Below are 15580 nucleotides of genomic sequence, written 5' to 3'. Positions count from 1 at the left end.
GAAACCCGCTTGCATAGGACATACACTTTGTGTTCTTCCATTTGGCAAGAAGACAAACTATCTGGAAGTTTGTGACAACTGGAAGATGCCATGACTCCCATTATTATAGCCCTTCTGTATCTTGGTGAGATGGGAAGGTGGGAGGAAGAATTCTAGTCTGAGAGGGAATCCATCTCACAGCCATGCTTTGGCCCTTCAGGGTCTCTCAACAGCTGAGAAGTCATCTGGAATTGCAGGGCCTGCTCAGGCTTCAGTGCAAACACTCACAGGGAACTCTCTTGCAGGACTGAGCCTGGTCTCTGGGAACCCAGCACTGTCAGGTGAGTGTCTTCTTATCTGTCCCAGACTGCACATCCTTGATGGGGACTACAGGTCACTCCTGAACTGAAAAGATGGAGAATAGCAGGTGTGAACTGATTGTTGGGGTACCCTGAAGGTACCGGATCTGAGAGCTGCTCTCAGATGGAGATGTCCTTGGATCCAGCTGCCGATTTTCTTGCAGGGGCTCTCTCTAAACCCACAATTAGAATGGTGCCAAGCAATGTGGTAACCAGTGGGAACCAGGTGACCATCTTCTGTGAAGGATCCTTACATGCCCAGGAATATTGTCTCTACAAAGAAGGAAGTAAAGATTACTGGATGCCAACAACCCCTTTAAAAACTGAGAACAAAGCCAGGTTCTATATTTCATCAATTCAGTGGGCCCATTCAGGCCGATATTGGTGTTCCTATAAAAGCCTCATTAACATGTCAGAATGGAAAAGTGACATCATGGAACTTGTGGTGACAGGTGAGAAGACCCTTCCCTAACTGCACAATCTGTCCTGAGGAAAGGAATGTGTTCGCTGGAGGCTTCTTCCTCAAATGTGAGAAGAGGGGAGCAATGCTTCCAGGAGGAGTCCACTTGACAGGTTTCCTCTTCTCTCTTAGGTGTTTACCGAGGCAAAGTCACCCTGTCAGCCATTCCCAAGTATGTTGTGATCTCAGGAGAGCATGTGACCCTTCAGTGTTTCTCAAAAGTGGCCTATGACAGGTTCATTCTAATGAAGGAAGATGAGAAGCTCTCCATGGCTGTGCCAGCACGGAAAAGATACACTGGGAGATTCCAGGCCATGTTCACAGTGGGTCCTGTGACTCCCAACCAGAGATGGAGGTTCACATGCTATGGATATTACTTGAGTAATTCCCAGATATGGTCACTTCCCAGTAACCACCTAGATCTCTTGGTCCCAGGTAAGGAAGCCTTTTCCTTTCCCTTACAACTGACACAGATTCCCAGGGAAGGACCTGGTGTGTCCTGGGTAATTGAGGGTTAATGCTACTTAAACCAATGTTAGAGAATGCGTGATACAACTGTCCTTGGGATGCAGAAATGAGAGTTGATATTAAGAGTGGAACGGAAAATCCTGGGGAAAGTGTTGCCCTTCTATATTGTAGATCTCTGTCATTTGCAAATGTGACTTCCTTTGAGCAACTGTCCAAATACACACACCTCATGTTCTTCTACTTCTTTTTTAGGGACCCTCCAGAAACCCTCCATCTGGGCTCATCCAAGTTCTGTGATGACCTGGGGTAGCCCTGTGACCATCTGGTGTGAGGAGAACCAAGAAACCCAAAGATATGTGCTATACAGAGAGGGAAGCCAAGAGTTCTGGTACATGCAGGTAGAAAAGGACCACAACAAGAAGGCAAATTTCACCATCCCATCTGTGTCACAACTGAATGCAGGACAATATCGCTGCTACTCTTACACCTCTTTTGGGTGGTCAGAACCCAGTGACACCCTGGATCTGGTGGTTACAGGTGAGAGTGCTCTCAGGGGTCTTAGCTCCAGTGTTATTCTCAAGCAAATCCTGCCCTAACTGTACCTCCTATCACAGACCAACCATGGAGGATATGCGGTCTGTGTAAGCCCATTTGATATTCCACATGTATCTTTCCTAGGAGTCTACAAAAATCTACCCTTAGGACCCTGGAAAATCCTGTTGTAAACCTGGGCATGCCTGTGACAGTCTTGTGTTCCTCAGCTGAAAGATTTAGCGTCCTATAACATGTTCATTCTAATGAAGGAAGAAGAGAAGTTTTCCAGGCCTTGCCCTCAAAGAATACATACCATGAACAATCTGGAGCCTTGTTCACAGTGGGTTCAGTGACTTCCAGCCAGGGATGGAGGTCCCCAGGCTATGGCTGTTCCTAGCTGTGGTCAGTGCCCAGGAACATCTGGGCTCCTTCAGACTCGATGATCCCCTAAGAGAGTCCCATGACCAGCTGGTGTGAGGGCATCCTAGGATCCCATAAATATGTTCACATAAATGGAAGCCCAGAACCCTCAGACAAAGAGACCCAAATAGACCACAACTGTGAGGCTAAATGCCTAATCCCTTCTGCAACAAGCCTGCATGCAGGGCGATATAACTGTTACTCTTACAACTCTGGTGGGTGGGCAGAGCACTGTGACAGCCTGCAGCTCGTGGTGACAGGTGGCAGGGCACTAAGGCTCACAACTCTTGACTCTTTCCTCAGGGAACATTTATTTCCAAACTTGTTCTTCCACAGCCAGTCTTCTGGAGAAAGTTATAGTGCTTTAATTTTTTTATATTATTATTGAATTTATTCCTCATTTAAGATCTTCTAATCAAGGTTCTTATAGCCCTCATATAACTTTTTATTTTTTTTATTTTTCATTTCTTTTTCAATATTTTAAAATAAATAATTTTTAAATAACTTGTTCACTTTATAGTCCCCTCCCTCTTCTCCTCCTGGTCCCACTCCCTCTCTCTTCCCTCCTATCTCCCTCCCCTAGTCCCTAGAAAGAGGGAGCCCTCCTTCTCTACCTTCTGAGCCTAGCCTATCAAGTCTCATCAGGACTGCCTGCCTCCTCTTCCTCGGTGTTAGAGACTGAGGTGTTTCACTTAACAGTCTGCCTCCTTCTGTCCTAGGTGTCTATCATGACAAACCTTCTGTGTCAGCCCCTTGGTGACCTCAGGTAGGAATGTGACCCTCAGGTGTGTCTCATCAAAAAGATATGATTGGTTCCTTGTGACTGGGAAAGATCTAAAGTTCTCTGTGTCTCAAAAGGCACAGTTGATACACACAGGACAGTTCCAGTCTCTGTTTCCTGAGCTCTCTGTGGCATCCAGAAAGAGTGGGCCCTTTGGGTATTATGGGTATTACACAAGTACTCCACATGTGTGCTCAGTGGCCAGTAACCCTCTGCAGATACATGTTTCAGGTGAAGAATTCTTTACATTTATTTCAACTGTCTTTTGACACCCAGAATAGTTTGTCATATGCCCTGCTGCTCTCAGGGGCATTCTGGGAAAGCGTTGATGGGAACATTTGACTACTAAAGCCCAGAGTATGAGAGGCCATGACACTGTCAGAGCAGAATGAGAAGTAGCATGTACTGCAAGATCAAGATGGATGACTTCCTGTATCTCCTCCTCCTAGGACTGTCAAGAAAGCCCTCCCTGCTGAACCAGCAAGGCTCTGTGGGATAACTCTGAATCCTTGACCTAGGAAGTTCTTAGCTGGGTTAGGAATACTTTTACCTTGGGGAGGACTAGAAGAAGAGGGTTTATTATTCAGTGATTAAGAAATAAACTGATGTTACCATCTTTATGGGAATCTAGAAGATTCCAGTTAGGAAGCTGGCAGGTTCTGGAGAGGCTGCAGTGTAGAAGCAAGGCTGAGAAGAGATGAAATAATTAGGACAGCCTTCCACATTTCATTCCCTTCACCTATTTGCCACAGTCTCCTCGGGGCATTCCAATCAAAGTTGTAGATTTTCCTGTCTAGGGAAAATCCCAGAGTGTGTGGAGACTTTCAGTTCCCACGAGTCGAGTCTTCATTCCTATATCGGCTTCTATGGTGCGCTATGTGCTCAGTATGAAGCAGAGATCGCAGAAACCAGAGGTCCCCAGAAACCAGAGGCTCAGATGCTAGCTTGTAAGAGTCCATCCTGATAAACAGTGATATTGGGGGAAGCACAATGAGAGCAGGTGTCAGTTACCCTGATCTCTTCATCCAATTGTATCAGGCCCTTACAAACAGCTCTTCACCACGTGGTGTTTGACCACAGATGTCTTAGCATGAACTCTGTTCCTAAGGGCATTCATGCTAGTTATGTAGTTGGTGATTTCTCTTCCGGAGAGGCTGACATGGGAAAAGTCTCCTTTGTGGCTCTCTGTTTCTATAATGTAAACGGGAGAGCTCTGGCACAGACATCATGTTCCTTTTCGTGCTCATTTTATCTGTGTCATCTGCTGACAGAGAAAGACTCTAGAAATGACTTTTGCAATAGGCCTGCCCCCATCTGTGGTTGTGATGATGACTTTGTGTAGGGTGTGGTACATGGTTAGGGCAGGGCATTCAGGATCCTTACTTCCAGTTTGTGAGGTTTAGCTTCAGTAGAGTTTTATTCAGTAGAATAAAATGGGAGGCCAGACTCTCTAGGATCAATCCTCAGCCATAGACCTTCATGCTAGGTGACATGGGGCAAGTAACTTGACTAGAAGTGTTGGGATATGGTTCCACGTTAGCTGGTTATGAGAGTGAAGGAAATGTAAACAGCCAGCATATGCCTCACACACTGTAGATTCTTTTTAAAACTTATTTTTTTCTCATGCCATCCATCCAGGCTGTAGCTTCCCCTCCATACACTCATGGGTCCTCCAATCTCCACTCTCCTCTAGACATGCTGTGTCCCCCAGAAAGAACAGACCATTTGGGAACATCAATTGAACAGGCACAACATGGAACAATAAGAACAGACACAAACTCTCTCACCAAAGCTATGCAAGGCAACTGAGTAATTGGAAAGGGGTCTCAAGAACAGTCAAAAGAGTCAGAAGTGACTCACTCCCCCTTTTGAGAGTCCCTGGGAAAACACTAAGCCGATATAAGACCCTTCATTGTAACTCACAAGAGGCATATAACATATTCATTCTCATAAAGAAAGTAGACATTTTTCCAGTGCTGCATATATTCAGAATAGATACAATGAATCATCTAGGGCTCAGTTTGCATTGGGTCCTGTGACCCCAAACTGGAGGCAGAGTTTCATATGTTATGATATTACGTGAATAGCCCCCAGAAGTGGTCAGTGCCCAGTAATCACCTGGGGCTCTTGATCTCAAGTAAGGTAGCCCTAGCTTCTCTTTTGAATTATATTACAAGTGACATCAGATTCCAGGAAGGGACCTGATGTGTGTTGGTTGATTGAGACACAGGGCTACAGAACCCAATATCATAGAATGTATTATATTGCTGTGTTTGAGGTACAGAAACATTGGCATATACTAACAGTTGATGCATTTCATAAAGACATTTTCATACAAGCAGTGATCACCCTTGCTCCTGCTTTTCTTCCTTTCCTTCCTTCTCTTCTCCCTCCTTCCCTCCATCCTTCCATTCATCCCTTCCTTCCTTTCTCCCTCTGCAAGATATTCTCATTTCTATTACAGTGTCTCATTCTTTTATATGTTTATGAGTGGTATTTTATGAGCCCATAATCAATTTGGGCTTCAAGGATGATAAAACCATGTGATGTCCATTACATCTGATTTATATGATATAATGTGAAGACTGCCCATTGCATCTGTTTCTGTGGAAAGCTATTTTTTTTTGTGCACCAGTGATCATTAATTCAAACATGTACACCAATAATTAAAGATGTTATGTAAATAGATATAGCTAAACACATGTAATTATACATATATGGTTACATGTATTTATAGTTACAGGACTTCATCTCTGCTAATGCAGTAAATATAATGTTCAATTACTATGTTTTTTTCCTATTTTGTCTCAGCTGGTCTGTTAGGTGTACATGTCACACATTGAACTACTCATGGAAGTGTATTCATATTTACTTGAGTTACATTTTAGATGTTTTGAACTATGCAATGGTAGGTTAACGAGATGCTGAATGGATGATGATGGATAATGGAAGGCAGATGTAGTGGGTATAGGGAAGGTAGGCCCTGAATGCCAATGAAGAGCAACTCCTTCTTGACAGCGACTTCTTAGCTAATGGCTCCATGGAAATCTATCTCCAGGGGAATTTCCTTCCATGTTTCCTTCCCCAAACTGAGAAGGAAGCATAAGAGGCTTCCTTAATTTTAAACTGAAAATGACAGGTGATTTTCTTCACCAATTCTTAGTTCTCAGTGCTTGTATAAACTTTATGCTCAAGTGTCTTGGACTAAAGTATGAATTCAAACAGTTTGATGTATCTGAAGAATTCAATAAGGAAACCAGCGTGAATCATGGCACACCAAGGAAAGGGCTTATACTGGATCTTTGTGACGTTATGGGACGAGCCTAATGTGCACTTACAAGAAATGAAAAGCACAGGTACTGCCAATGCTGATCTCTGGGAAAACACTTAGGCCTCTTAAGTACTAATTAACTACCAATTGTGTACCTTCTCTTCTGTTATTAGGATCTGCTGAGAACACTACTGCATCACAAAACATGTCCAACCCAAACACAGGTGAGTGAGGAGAATATTCAGTCATAGAGCTGGTACAAGGATGTCTAATCATCCTTGGATGACTTTGTTTTCCCCTGCTTTCTTTGTCCTCAACCACAGCTCCAGAAATACAGGATCATCACACAGTGGAGAATCTTATCAGGATAGGGATGGCTGGCTCGGTAATTTTGGTCCTTGGTATTCTGGTATTTGAGGCTTGTCCCAGCTGGACAACATGAAGATATAAGGTAAACAGGAGAGACAAAAATGCATCCTTTGTGGCTTTAGGGATGAAAAGCTCCTCCAAAATTAAAGGTTTTTGTTGTTGTTGTTTTTTACATCTTGCTTGTGGGCTTTTGCTGTCCAGTACCTTGTTTCTTCTTACCTAATGATGTGGTGAAACATCCTGCACCATCAACCAGGTTTGGATCTTTATCTTTGTACATATTATACTTTGTCTGGCTTTCATATAACATTTTCTATGATTTCAAATTCCCCTCCACCTATATTATGAGTTTCAATTTTTTTCCTTCTCAGAACAAAGTAATTGGCTCAATTACAATAATTGTCAGCATAAATTGTCAGACTCCAGACTGAAAAATAAATGGCTTAAATCAAAAGATGCCCTAAAGTTCATTCTGGAAACTATAAAACTCTAGTTTTCAATATATGTCCATTGCGTTATTCCTCTTAAAATGAAAAAGATTGTGTCCAACCAATGCCTGAGACCCAGCCCATGAGAGAGAGCCAACCCCTAACACTATGAATGACATTCTGCTATGGTCACATACAGGAGCCTAGCATAGCTGTCCTCTGAGAGGCTCCACCCATCAGTAGATCAAAACAGATGCTGATACTCACAGCCAAATATCAGGTGAAGCAGAGGGAGTCTTGTGGAAAACTGGGAGGAAGGATAGAAGGACCTGGAGGTTCCAGGAGCTCCACAAGAAGACCAACTAGTCAAGTAACCAGGGCCCAAAGGACTTGAAGAGACTGAAGCACCAACCAAGGACCATGCATGGACTGGACTTAGGCCCCCTACACAGATGTAGCAGATGGGCAGCTCAGGATTCATGTGGATCCCTTATTAAAGGGAACAGGGGCTGTCTTTGACATGAACTCTGTTCACTGCTTTTTTTTATCAGTCCTTGCTGGCAGAGCTGCCTTGCTGGGTCACAGGAGAAGAGGACGAGCCCAGTCCTGATGTGGCTTGATGAACTAGGGTGGGTGGGTAAGGGGATTCGTCTTTTCTGAGAAATAGGGGAGGGCCAATGGGGGAAAAGAGAGGGATGATGGTATCGGGAGGAAAGAAGGGAGGGGACTATGATTGGGATGTAAAGTAAATAAATAAATTAATAAAAAAATGAAAATATTTGGCATTGATGTATCATTTAGAGTGAACTCACTAGTTGGACACTGTTGATATAGCTTTCTTGATATCGCTTATAAATCATCATTTTACTATTTTTATAGAATCAGTTATTTTATTATTTACTTTAAAAAGTTATTAAATAAAAACCACAAATATATCCTTTAATATAAGAACTAATCACTCACTTCTACTTTAAATCCTCAGGTACACATCTATTCAATGAAATTTTTTATTTAATCCTAATAGGAAGCTGAGGGCAAAAATGGGTACAAGAAACTAATCATCACCTGATCACTAGCCTAGCTTTAGTGAGCAAGTTAGAGCTTCTACTAGTTCTTGTTTCCTGACCTCAAAAATCCCTAGCTCAACTATTAAGAGTGTGCCTTCCTGAAATTAAAACTGTTTCCTAAGATTTTCTACATCAAAGTCACTATTAAAAATATTTAGAAATTTTTGTTCACTTGACATCACTATTGTAGCCCAGTCTCTCATCTCTTTTCAGTCCTACCCATCCTGCCCTCTCTCCCCAATAACCTTCCCCTAGTCCTCATGAAGAGGAAGCCCTCCACCTCTACTAACTGACTCCTGCATCAGGACTGCCTGCATCCTCTTCCTCTGTGCCCTGGCAATGCCACTCTGCCAGGGAGAAGTGATCAAGGATCAGGCAACAGAGACCATGTCAGAGACAGTTTTTGTTCCCCATACTAGGAAGCCTACATGGAGACTGCCTGTGGACAACATCAGAGCAGGGAGTTTTGGTCCTCTCCATGCATGGACCTTGGTTGGTACATAAGTCTCTGCAGGCCCTCCAGGGCCCAGATTTGTTGGCTCTGTTGGTGTTCTCCTGGTCCATCTATCCCTGCATTCTGCCCAAAGTTTGGCTGTGAGTCTCAGAATCTGCATCTATCACCTGTGAGAGGAGTCTTTCAGAGGACATCTATGGTAGGCTCCCATCCTGTTCCCTCCCTTCAGCCACTTCTGGTGTCTATTCTGTTCGTCCTTCTGAATGAGAATTAGCCATTCTCCCTAGGGTCTGTATTATATAACAGGATAACCTGTATTATATGGCCAATATTAGCTGGTAAGTGAGTATATACCATGCTTGTCTTTCTGGGTCTGGGTTACCTTACTCAGGATGATCTTTTCCTGATCTATCCATTTGCCTGAAATTTTCATGATGTCCTTGTTTTTAATAGCTGAATAGTATTAATTGTGTAGATGTACTACTGTCTATCTATTTTTTGGTCAAGGGACATCTGGGTTGTTCTCAATTTCTGGCTACTAAGAATAAAGCTACTAGGAACATAGTTGAGCAAATGTTCTATGGTGAGGAAACTTTTGGGTGTATTCCCAGGAGTGGTAAAGCTAGGTCTTGAGACAGAGCTGTTGCCAATTTTCTGAGAAAGTGCCAGATTGATTTCCAAAGTGTTTGGACAAGTTTTCACTCCCACCAGTAATGGAGGAGGTTATCCTTTCTCCACAGTCTTACCAGCATCTTCTGTCACTTGAGTTTTGATCTTTGCCATTCTGAAAAGTGTAAGATGGAATCTCAGAGTTGTTTTGTTTTAAATTTCCCTGATGACTAAGGATGCTGAGCATTTCTTTAAGTGCTTTTTGGCTATTCCTGAGTCCTCTGTTGAGAACTCTCTGTATAATTCTGTACCCAATTTTTTAATTGGATTAATTGGGGTTTTTTTGGTGTTTAATTTCTAGAGTTCTTTATATATTCTGGATATTCGCTTTCTGTCTAATGTAGGGTTGTGGAAACCTTTTCCAAGTCTGTAGGCTGTTTTGTTCTATTGACAGTGTCTCTTGCTTTACAGAAGCTTTTCAGTTTCACGAGGTCCCATTTATTAGTTGTTGATCTTAGAGAGTGGGCAGTTGTTATTTTGTTCTGGAAGTTTTCTCCTGTGCCAATGAGTTCAAGACTCTTCCCCACTTTTTCTCCTAATAGATTTAGTGTGTCTGGTTTTATGCTGAGGTGTTTCTGCAGGGTGATAAATATGCTTCTATTTGCTTTTTCTACATGTAGACATCCAGTTGGATTAGCACCATTTGTTGAAGATGCTATCTTTTTTTTATTGTATGGTTTTGGCTTCTTTGTAAAAAAAAAATCAACTCTCCATAGGTGTTTGGATTATTTCTGAGTCTTCAATTCAATTTCATTGACCTACCAGTCTGTTTTTTATGCCAGTACCATGCAGATTTTGTTATTTTGTTATTTTTTTTAGATACTTGCTGGAGTTCTTTTATTGTACAATATTGTTTTAGCTATTCTGTTTTTGTTCTGTTTTATTTTTATTTTTCATATGAAGTTGAGAATTGTTTTTTCGGGGTTTGTAAAGAGTTGTGTTGGTATTTTGATGGCAATTGCATTGACTCTGTAGATTGCTTTTTGCTGGATGGCCATTTTCACTTTGTTAATCCTACAGATCCATGAGCATGAGAGATTTTCCGTCTTCTGATAGCTTCTTCAGTTTCTTTCTTCAGAGACTAAAGTTCTTGTCATACAAGTCTTTCACTTGCTTGGTTAGAGTTACACCAAGATACTTCATGGGTTTTTGTGAAGGGCATTGTTTCCCTAATTTCTTTCTCATTTGTATATGGAGGAGGAGGAGGGACTACTGATTTTTTTTCTTTTTTTTTTTTTTTAGTTAATTTTGTATTAAGTTAGCAAATCCTAGTGACAATGGTCTCCAATAGCATCCACTGAGCTTGTCTTTATTTCTTGGAGTAAATTTCCCAGTCTCTTGGCAAGAACTGGTCAACAAAAGCTTGTGGTACGTTTTGTGAACAGACCCTCAGTTCTGAGTCCCTCAGAGCCTCTATCCTCGTCAAATAAATAATGGTAGGCTTTTGTGAGTTTTGGTGTGACTCAGCTATGATCTTGAAAGATATCCAAGAACCCACAGGCACAAAAGCTTGTCTGCAACAGAGTTACAGAAAGTCTGAATTAGTTAAGGTCAAGACTAAGGTAGAAAAACACAGGTCATAGTCAAGGACTGAGAGCTCAAATATTCACCTCTCTATCCAGCTTCCACAGAGTCCAAAGACCAATCATCCACCACCACTGAGAATGGCAAGTTAGGGCTCTCCTGGGAGAGCCCCACACTCCCTCCCTGGTCTCCTCCCTGCCCCTTTCCAAGTCCCCTGATAGGGGAGGACCTCCTCCCCTTTCATCTGACCCTGTTGTATCAGGTATCTTCAGGGCTGGCTGCAAAGTCCTCCTCTGTGGCCTAACAGACTGCTCCTCCCCTGGGGGGGGGTGTCAAACAGCCTGCCCTTGAGATCCTGTTAGAAATAGTCTGTGTTCCCCTTACTTTGGAAAACTACTTGGTTACTGAGCTACCACAGGCCACATCCGAGCAGAAGTTCTAGGTTATATCCATAGATGGTCCTTGGTTGAGTGTCAGTCTCAGAAAAGACCCTGTGCCCAGATATATTTGGTCCTTGTAGAGCTCCTATCCTTTCCATATCATACTAACTTCCCTTCTTTCATATGATTCCCTGCACTCTGCCGAGGGTTTGGTTATGAGTTTTAGTGTCTGCTTTGAAACACTGCTAGGTAGAGTTTAACCACTTTTTAATAGTCTACTCTGATACTTCGTTTCTCTGGGGAAGCTCAAAACATTATTACACGAAAAAAGCACAACCATATAAGAATCATGTGTGAAAGAAAATTCTCAAATACAGACACAAAATGTCTAGCATTGTCAGGAGATAGGGACTGGGTGCACAGTCATTTATGGTGAGAAGATTTGGTTTAACCTTACTCTTTTGACTTCTTTCTGCAGAACCCCCCAGCCTCACAGCACCAAGGTCACACAGTTGAAACTCACAGAGATGGTTGTGGTTGTTTTGGTTCTAATGACTGTAGTGGTTCTTCTGTTAGAGGCTTGGTACAGCCAAAACGTGAAAGAAGGAGCAAGGAGGAGATAAACAAGAATGACAATTAAGCTACACACTTTACCAAACCAAGGGAAATAAATTTAGTGATCCCTTACAATTGTGGGAAAAAAACAAACAAACTTGGGTGTATATTAAGGACCTGAGAAGGTCCAGGGAGCAAATGTGTTTTGGGTACATAGAATTCTGGAGATTCTGTCTCTGTTTTTTCTGAAGTTGGTCTGAGAAGTTGTCAGAAGTGTGTGAATTCTGTTCTCATTTGACAAGCTTTACATATTACTGGCATTAGAAATTCAGCACCATCTTTCCCATAGCAGAAACTCCCAGGGAATTCCAATTCCTTCAGGTCCATTTTCTCATTAGCCAAAGGGAGAGGACTCACCTAGAGAGTAAGCCCTTCTCTCTGGCTGAATAGTTACAGCCCCAAACAATGAGGAGTTATTGTTCCCAAAATGTCAACATGCCAAAGTCCAGAAACCCTGCTAGTGCCCAGCGTCTTTAACTATGCTTTGTGACCCCAAATGGGGTCATGAAACTGAAAATGGGGTGGTGAAAAGTTACAACCTTTGTATTTGTGCCACTGTTGCATGTCTTGCCTAGTCATTATTGCAGCTCATAGGTTTCTTAGCTTAGTAAGATGGATGGTTATTGTTCTCCTCTGGTAACAGGCATAGAACCTTCCAGCATTATGAAAGCTAGCTAGGAGGGGTGAAGTGTCAAGGCCATGACCAGCATGATCTCTCTATGTGACATGACTCAGGCACATGGTGTCTTCAGCAACAGAACTTGGCCACAAATCGTGTATAGTGACCTACAACATTGGTGACCTCTGCTACGTCAACTATACTCCAGTGGATAGCCACACACCCAAGAGTATACAGGCAGCGTAAGCCTGGAGTGGACAGATTTTTTTTTTTATGAGGACACAAAATTGGGTGGTTAGGGAAGATGCGTGGATCTGAGGGGAGTTAGGGAATGAGGGTGAATATGATAAAAATACAGAGTGTGACATTATCAGAGATTCATTTAAAACCACATCAATCAATTCTGAAAAAAACTTTGAAGATGCTGTACTTTTTATAGCATTAACTATTCAGTCAAGACTTAATTCTTCATGTAAAAACAAACAAACACACTTATCTCAATGTATAAAAATGCTTTTATTTTTAATAAATGTTAAATATATAAATATATATATATCAGATCATTGTTTTAAAATAAATTTCCTTATAATTTCTGAGTTGCATGCTTATTTTATATACATATTCTAAGTCATGAAAATGTTCTAGAGAGAAAGGGGTCATCAATGAAAGCATTTAAGATGCCTTCCTTTAAGGGAGTATCCACAAATTCACAGCAAGGCAGAGAGAGAACAACCTGTCTACCAGAGAGGACCAAACCCCTTGTTTTCTTCCCTGGAAACAAGGATGCTAACTCAACGATGTAGATCAAAGTGCCTCAAAGTTCAATATGCACAGAAGCCATTCAAGAATTTTGTTCAGTTTTTTTGAGAATTGCACACACACACACACACACACACACACACAGAATATGTTTTGATCAGATTCATGGCCTCCAGTACTGGAAATTTTGTGTAAGTGTGGAACTGAGCTCATGTAAGATGAATCCGGAGGGTCTGCTTTTCTCAAGGATCCTTTTCTTCTTTGGATATATGCCTCATAGTCTGCTTATCCTGTACTATATGGCTAAAATCCCCTTATAAGTGAGTACATATCATGTGTGTCATTCTGGGTCTCAGTCACCTCACTCAGGATAATCTTTTCTAGTTCCATCCACTTGCCTACAAATTTCATGATGTTTTTCAATAGCTGAGTAGTATTCCATTGTGTAAATAGAATAGTGTGTGTGTGTGTGTGTGTGTGTGTGTGTTCCATTCTTTGGTTGAGGGATATCTGGGTTGTTCCAGATTCTGGCTATTATGAATAAAGCTTCTATGAACATTGTTGAGCAAGTGTCCTTGGGAACTATTTTGAGGTGCTGCTGGGTAAAGTCTCTCAGAGGACAACTCTGTCAGAGCCTCAAAACAGATGCTGAGGCTCACAGCCAAACATTGGGGCATGTGTAGGGAACCTCATGGAAAAGTGGGAGGAAAGAGAAAAGGACCTGGAGGTGACAGGAGCTCCACAAGGACAGCAACAGAGCCAAACCTCCAGAGCCCAGAGGAGCTTGCTGAGACTGAAGCATCAACCAAGGACCATGCATGAACTGGACCTAGGCCTCCTACAAAGCTTTAGCAGATGAGCAGTTTAGGCCTCATATGGGTCCTCTAGTAAGGGAAGTGGGGACTGCATGGGACACAGGCTCACTTGCCAGCTTTTTAATAATTTCCCCTGGTGGGAAAGGAACATGCTCAGTCCTGATTCTACTTGATGAGCTGGGGTGGATGGGAAAGGGAGTTCTTCTTTTCTGAGGAAGCAATGAGGTGGGAAGGGGAGAGAGGGGGGAGATTCAAGAGGCATCTCAGAAACCATGAGAAAGAAAAGAAGCTATTGTTTCCAGATAGAAAAGCTCTGCTCTGCGCCTGGAGTGTGCCTTTGGTGTTGTGAGTTTTCAAGATTATCAAGAGGCAGATAGCCAACATTGTATATCCACAAATGGGCCGTTCTTTTTACATAAGTAGTGTTATTTGGGTTTTGGAATTTTTACATGTGTGGTGTTATTTAGGCTTGCCAATGGTTTTAAAACAAGATACCAGTATTTAGATAGGATTGCCAACTTATTTTAACAAAAAGTACCAGAAACTGGATCTAGCCCCCCTTTTTAAAAGACACACCAGATTCTTTGTATGAAGAGAGACAATGTCTCTGAGAGGAGATCCTCATTTTGCCCATCTAGTCAGGGCTTATACATGTCATGACCAGCACAGGAGGCTGATCCTTGGCTGCATTTTTACTGACAGCTCTCTGATGCCAGGTATTTCTTTGTCCTCAGGTTCATTAACGAATTTGCTAGAGACAACTACAAGCACATGGAAGGAGCCTACAGGCTGAAAGACATCTTAGTCTATAAATGCTCGCTTTGTCCTTACTACGGTGAGGATGTTAGGTGGCCTGAGCATGGTGACCTAGGAAATGTGTCCACTGGATAGCATGCTTAGTACGTGCTCCTGTTCTCTCCAAACACTGGCCATGAAACCAAAGTTTCATTAACAGCTATCAACCATGAAATGAAATTTTTGGAGGAGACTTTTATGAAGTCGGAAAGCAAATATCACAGGTCGCCAGAAGAAGAGCACAACCCACATCCTCCCTCACAGCAAAGGCGATGTTGGCTGTGTAACATGACAGAACCTCTCTGTTAAGGTGGGGAAGTTGGAGAAATGGCATGCAGCCTGTGTAGTCTAACCAGTGGGAAGGGAACCCCATAAGCCACAGATGCCCTGTCCGTAGTCTGTCACACAATGCACATGGCTCTCTGACAGCCACTCGCACTTGTGTTTCCTTGCTGCGTGAGAGACTCAGGGTTGTGTTCAATTATAACTCTCTTTCTTTTTGTTCTGTTTCTCAGTTTTCTAGTGACCTTAGAAGTGGTTAAATTCATAGGCAAAGAGGTTGAATTCAAAGAAACTTCCAAAAGTTTGCAGAGGTGGCTCAGTAGTTAGGAGCACTTGTTTCTTCTGCTGAGGACTTTGTTCTGTTCCCAGCACACACCAGTCACTCACGATCATCTGTAACTCCAGTTTCAAGGCACCAGTCTTCTGTCCTCTTCAGGCATAAGGCATACATGGGGTACACATACATGTGGACATACATACATGTGGACAAAACACTGATACACATAAAATAAAGAAATCTAAAAAAAAGCCT

General features: G+C 42.4%; 1 protein-coding gene across 1 annotated transcript; it reads left to right on the top strand.

Annotated features, from left to right (window-relative positions):
* The first annotated feature begins 468 nt into the window (after window positions 1-468).
* On the top strand, window positions 469-15289 carry LOC129668671 (leukocyte immunoglobulin-like receptor subfamily A member 5). The gene is made up of 6 exons (XM_055596758.1): window positions 469-790; window positions 931-1233; window positions 10891-10926; window positions 12531-12639; window positions 14706-14806; window positions 15282-15289. Exons 1-6 carry the CDS (start codon window positions 469-471, stop codon window positions 15287-15289), a joined length of 879 nt encoding a protein of 292 aa, XP_055452733.1.
* The last annotated feature ends 291 nt before the right edge of the window (window positions 15290-15580 follow it).

This window comes from Psammomys obesus, unplaced genomic scaffold (assembly GCF_907164565.1).
Source record: "Psammomys obesus unplaced genomic scaffold, mPsaObe1.curated_primary_1811, whole genome shotgun sequence".
In the NCBI taxonomy this organism is placed as follows: domain Eukaryota; kingdom Metazoa; phylum Chordata; class Mammalia; order Rodentia; family Muridae; genus Psammomys; species Psammomys obesus.
This window is presented reverse-complemented; position numbering and strand designations above follow the sequence as displayed.

What these genes read in the sequence shown, in the direction of transcription:
- LOC129668671 (XM_055596758.1), top strand. Translation starts at nt 469, where the DNA reads ATGTCCTTGGATCCAGCTGCCGATTTTCTTGCAGGGGCTCTCTCTAAA. An exon ending in CATGGAACTTGTGGTGACAG is followed by an intron (nt 791 to 930) that starts GTGAGAAGACCC and finishes CTTCTCTCTTAG; the next exon opens with GTGTTTACCGAGGCAAAGTC. An exon ending in CCTAGATCTCTTGGTCCCAG is followed by an intron (nt 1,234 to 10,890) that starts GTAAGGAAGCCT and finishes CAGCTTCCACAG; the next exon opens with AGTCCAAAGACCAATCATCC.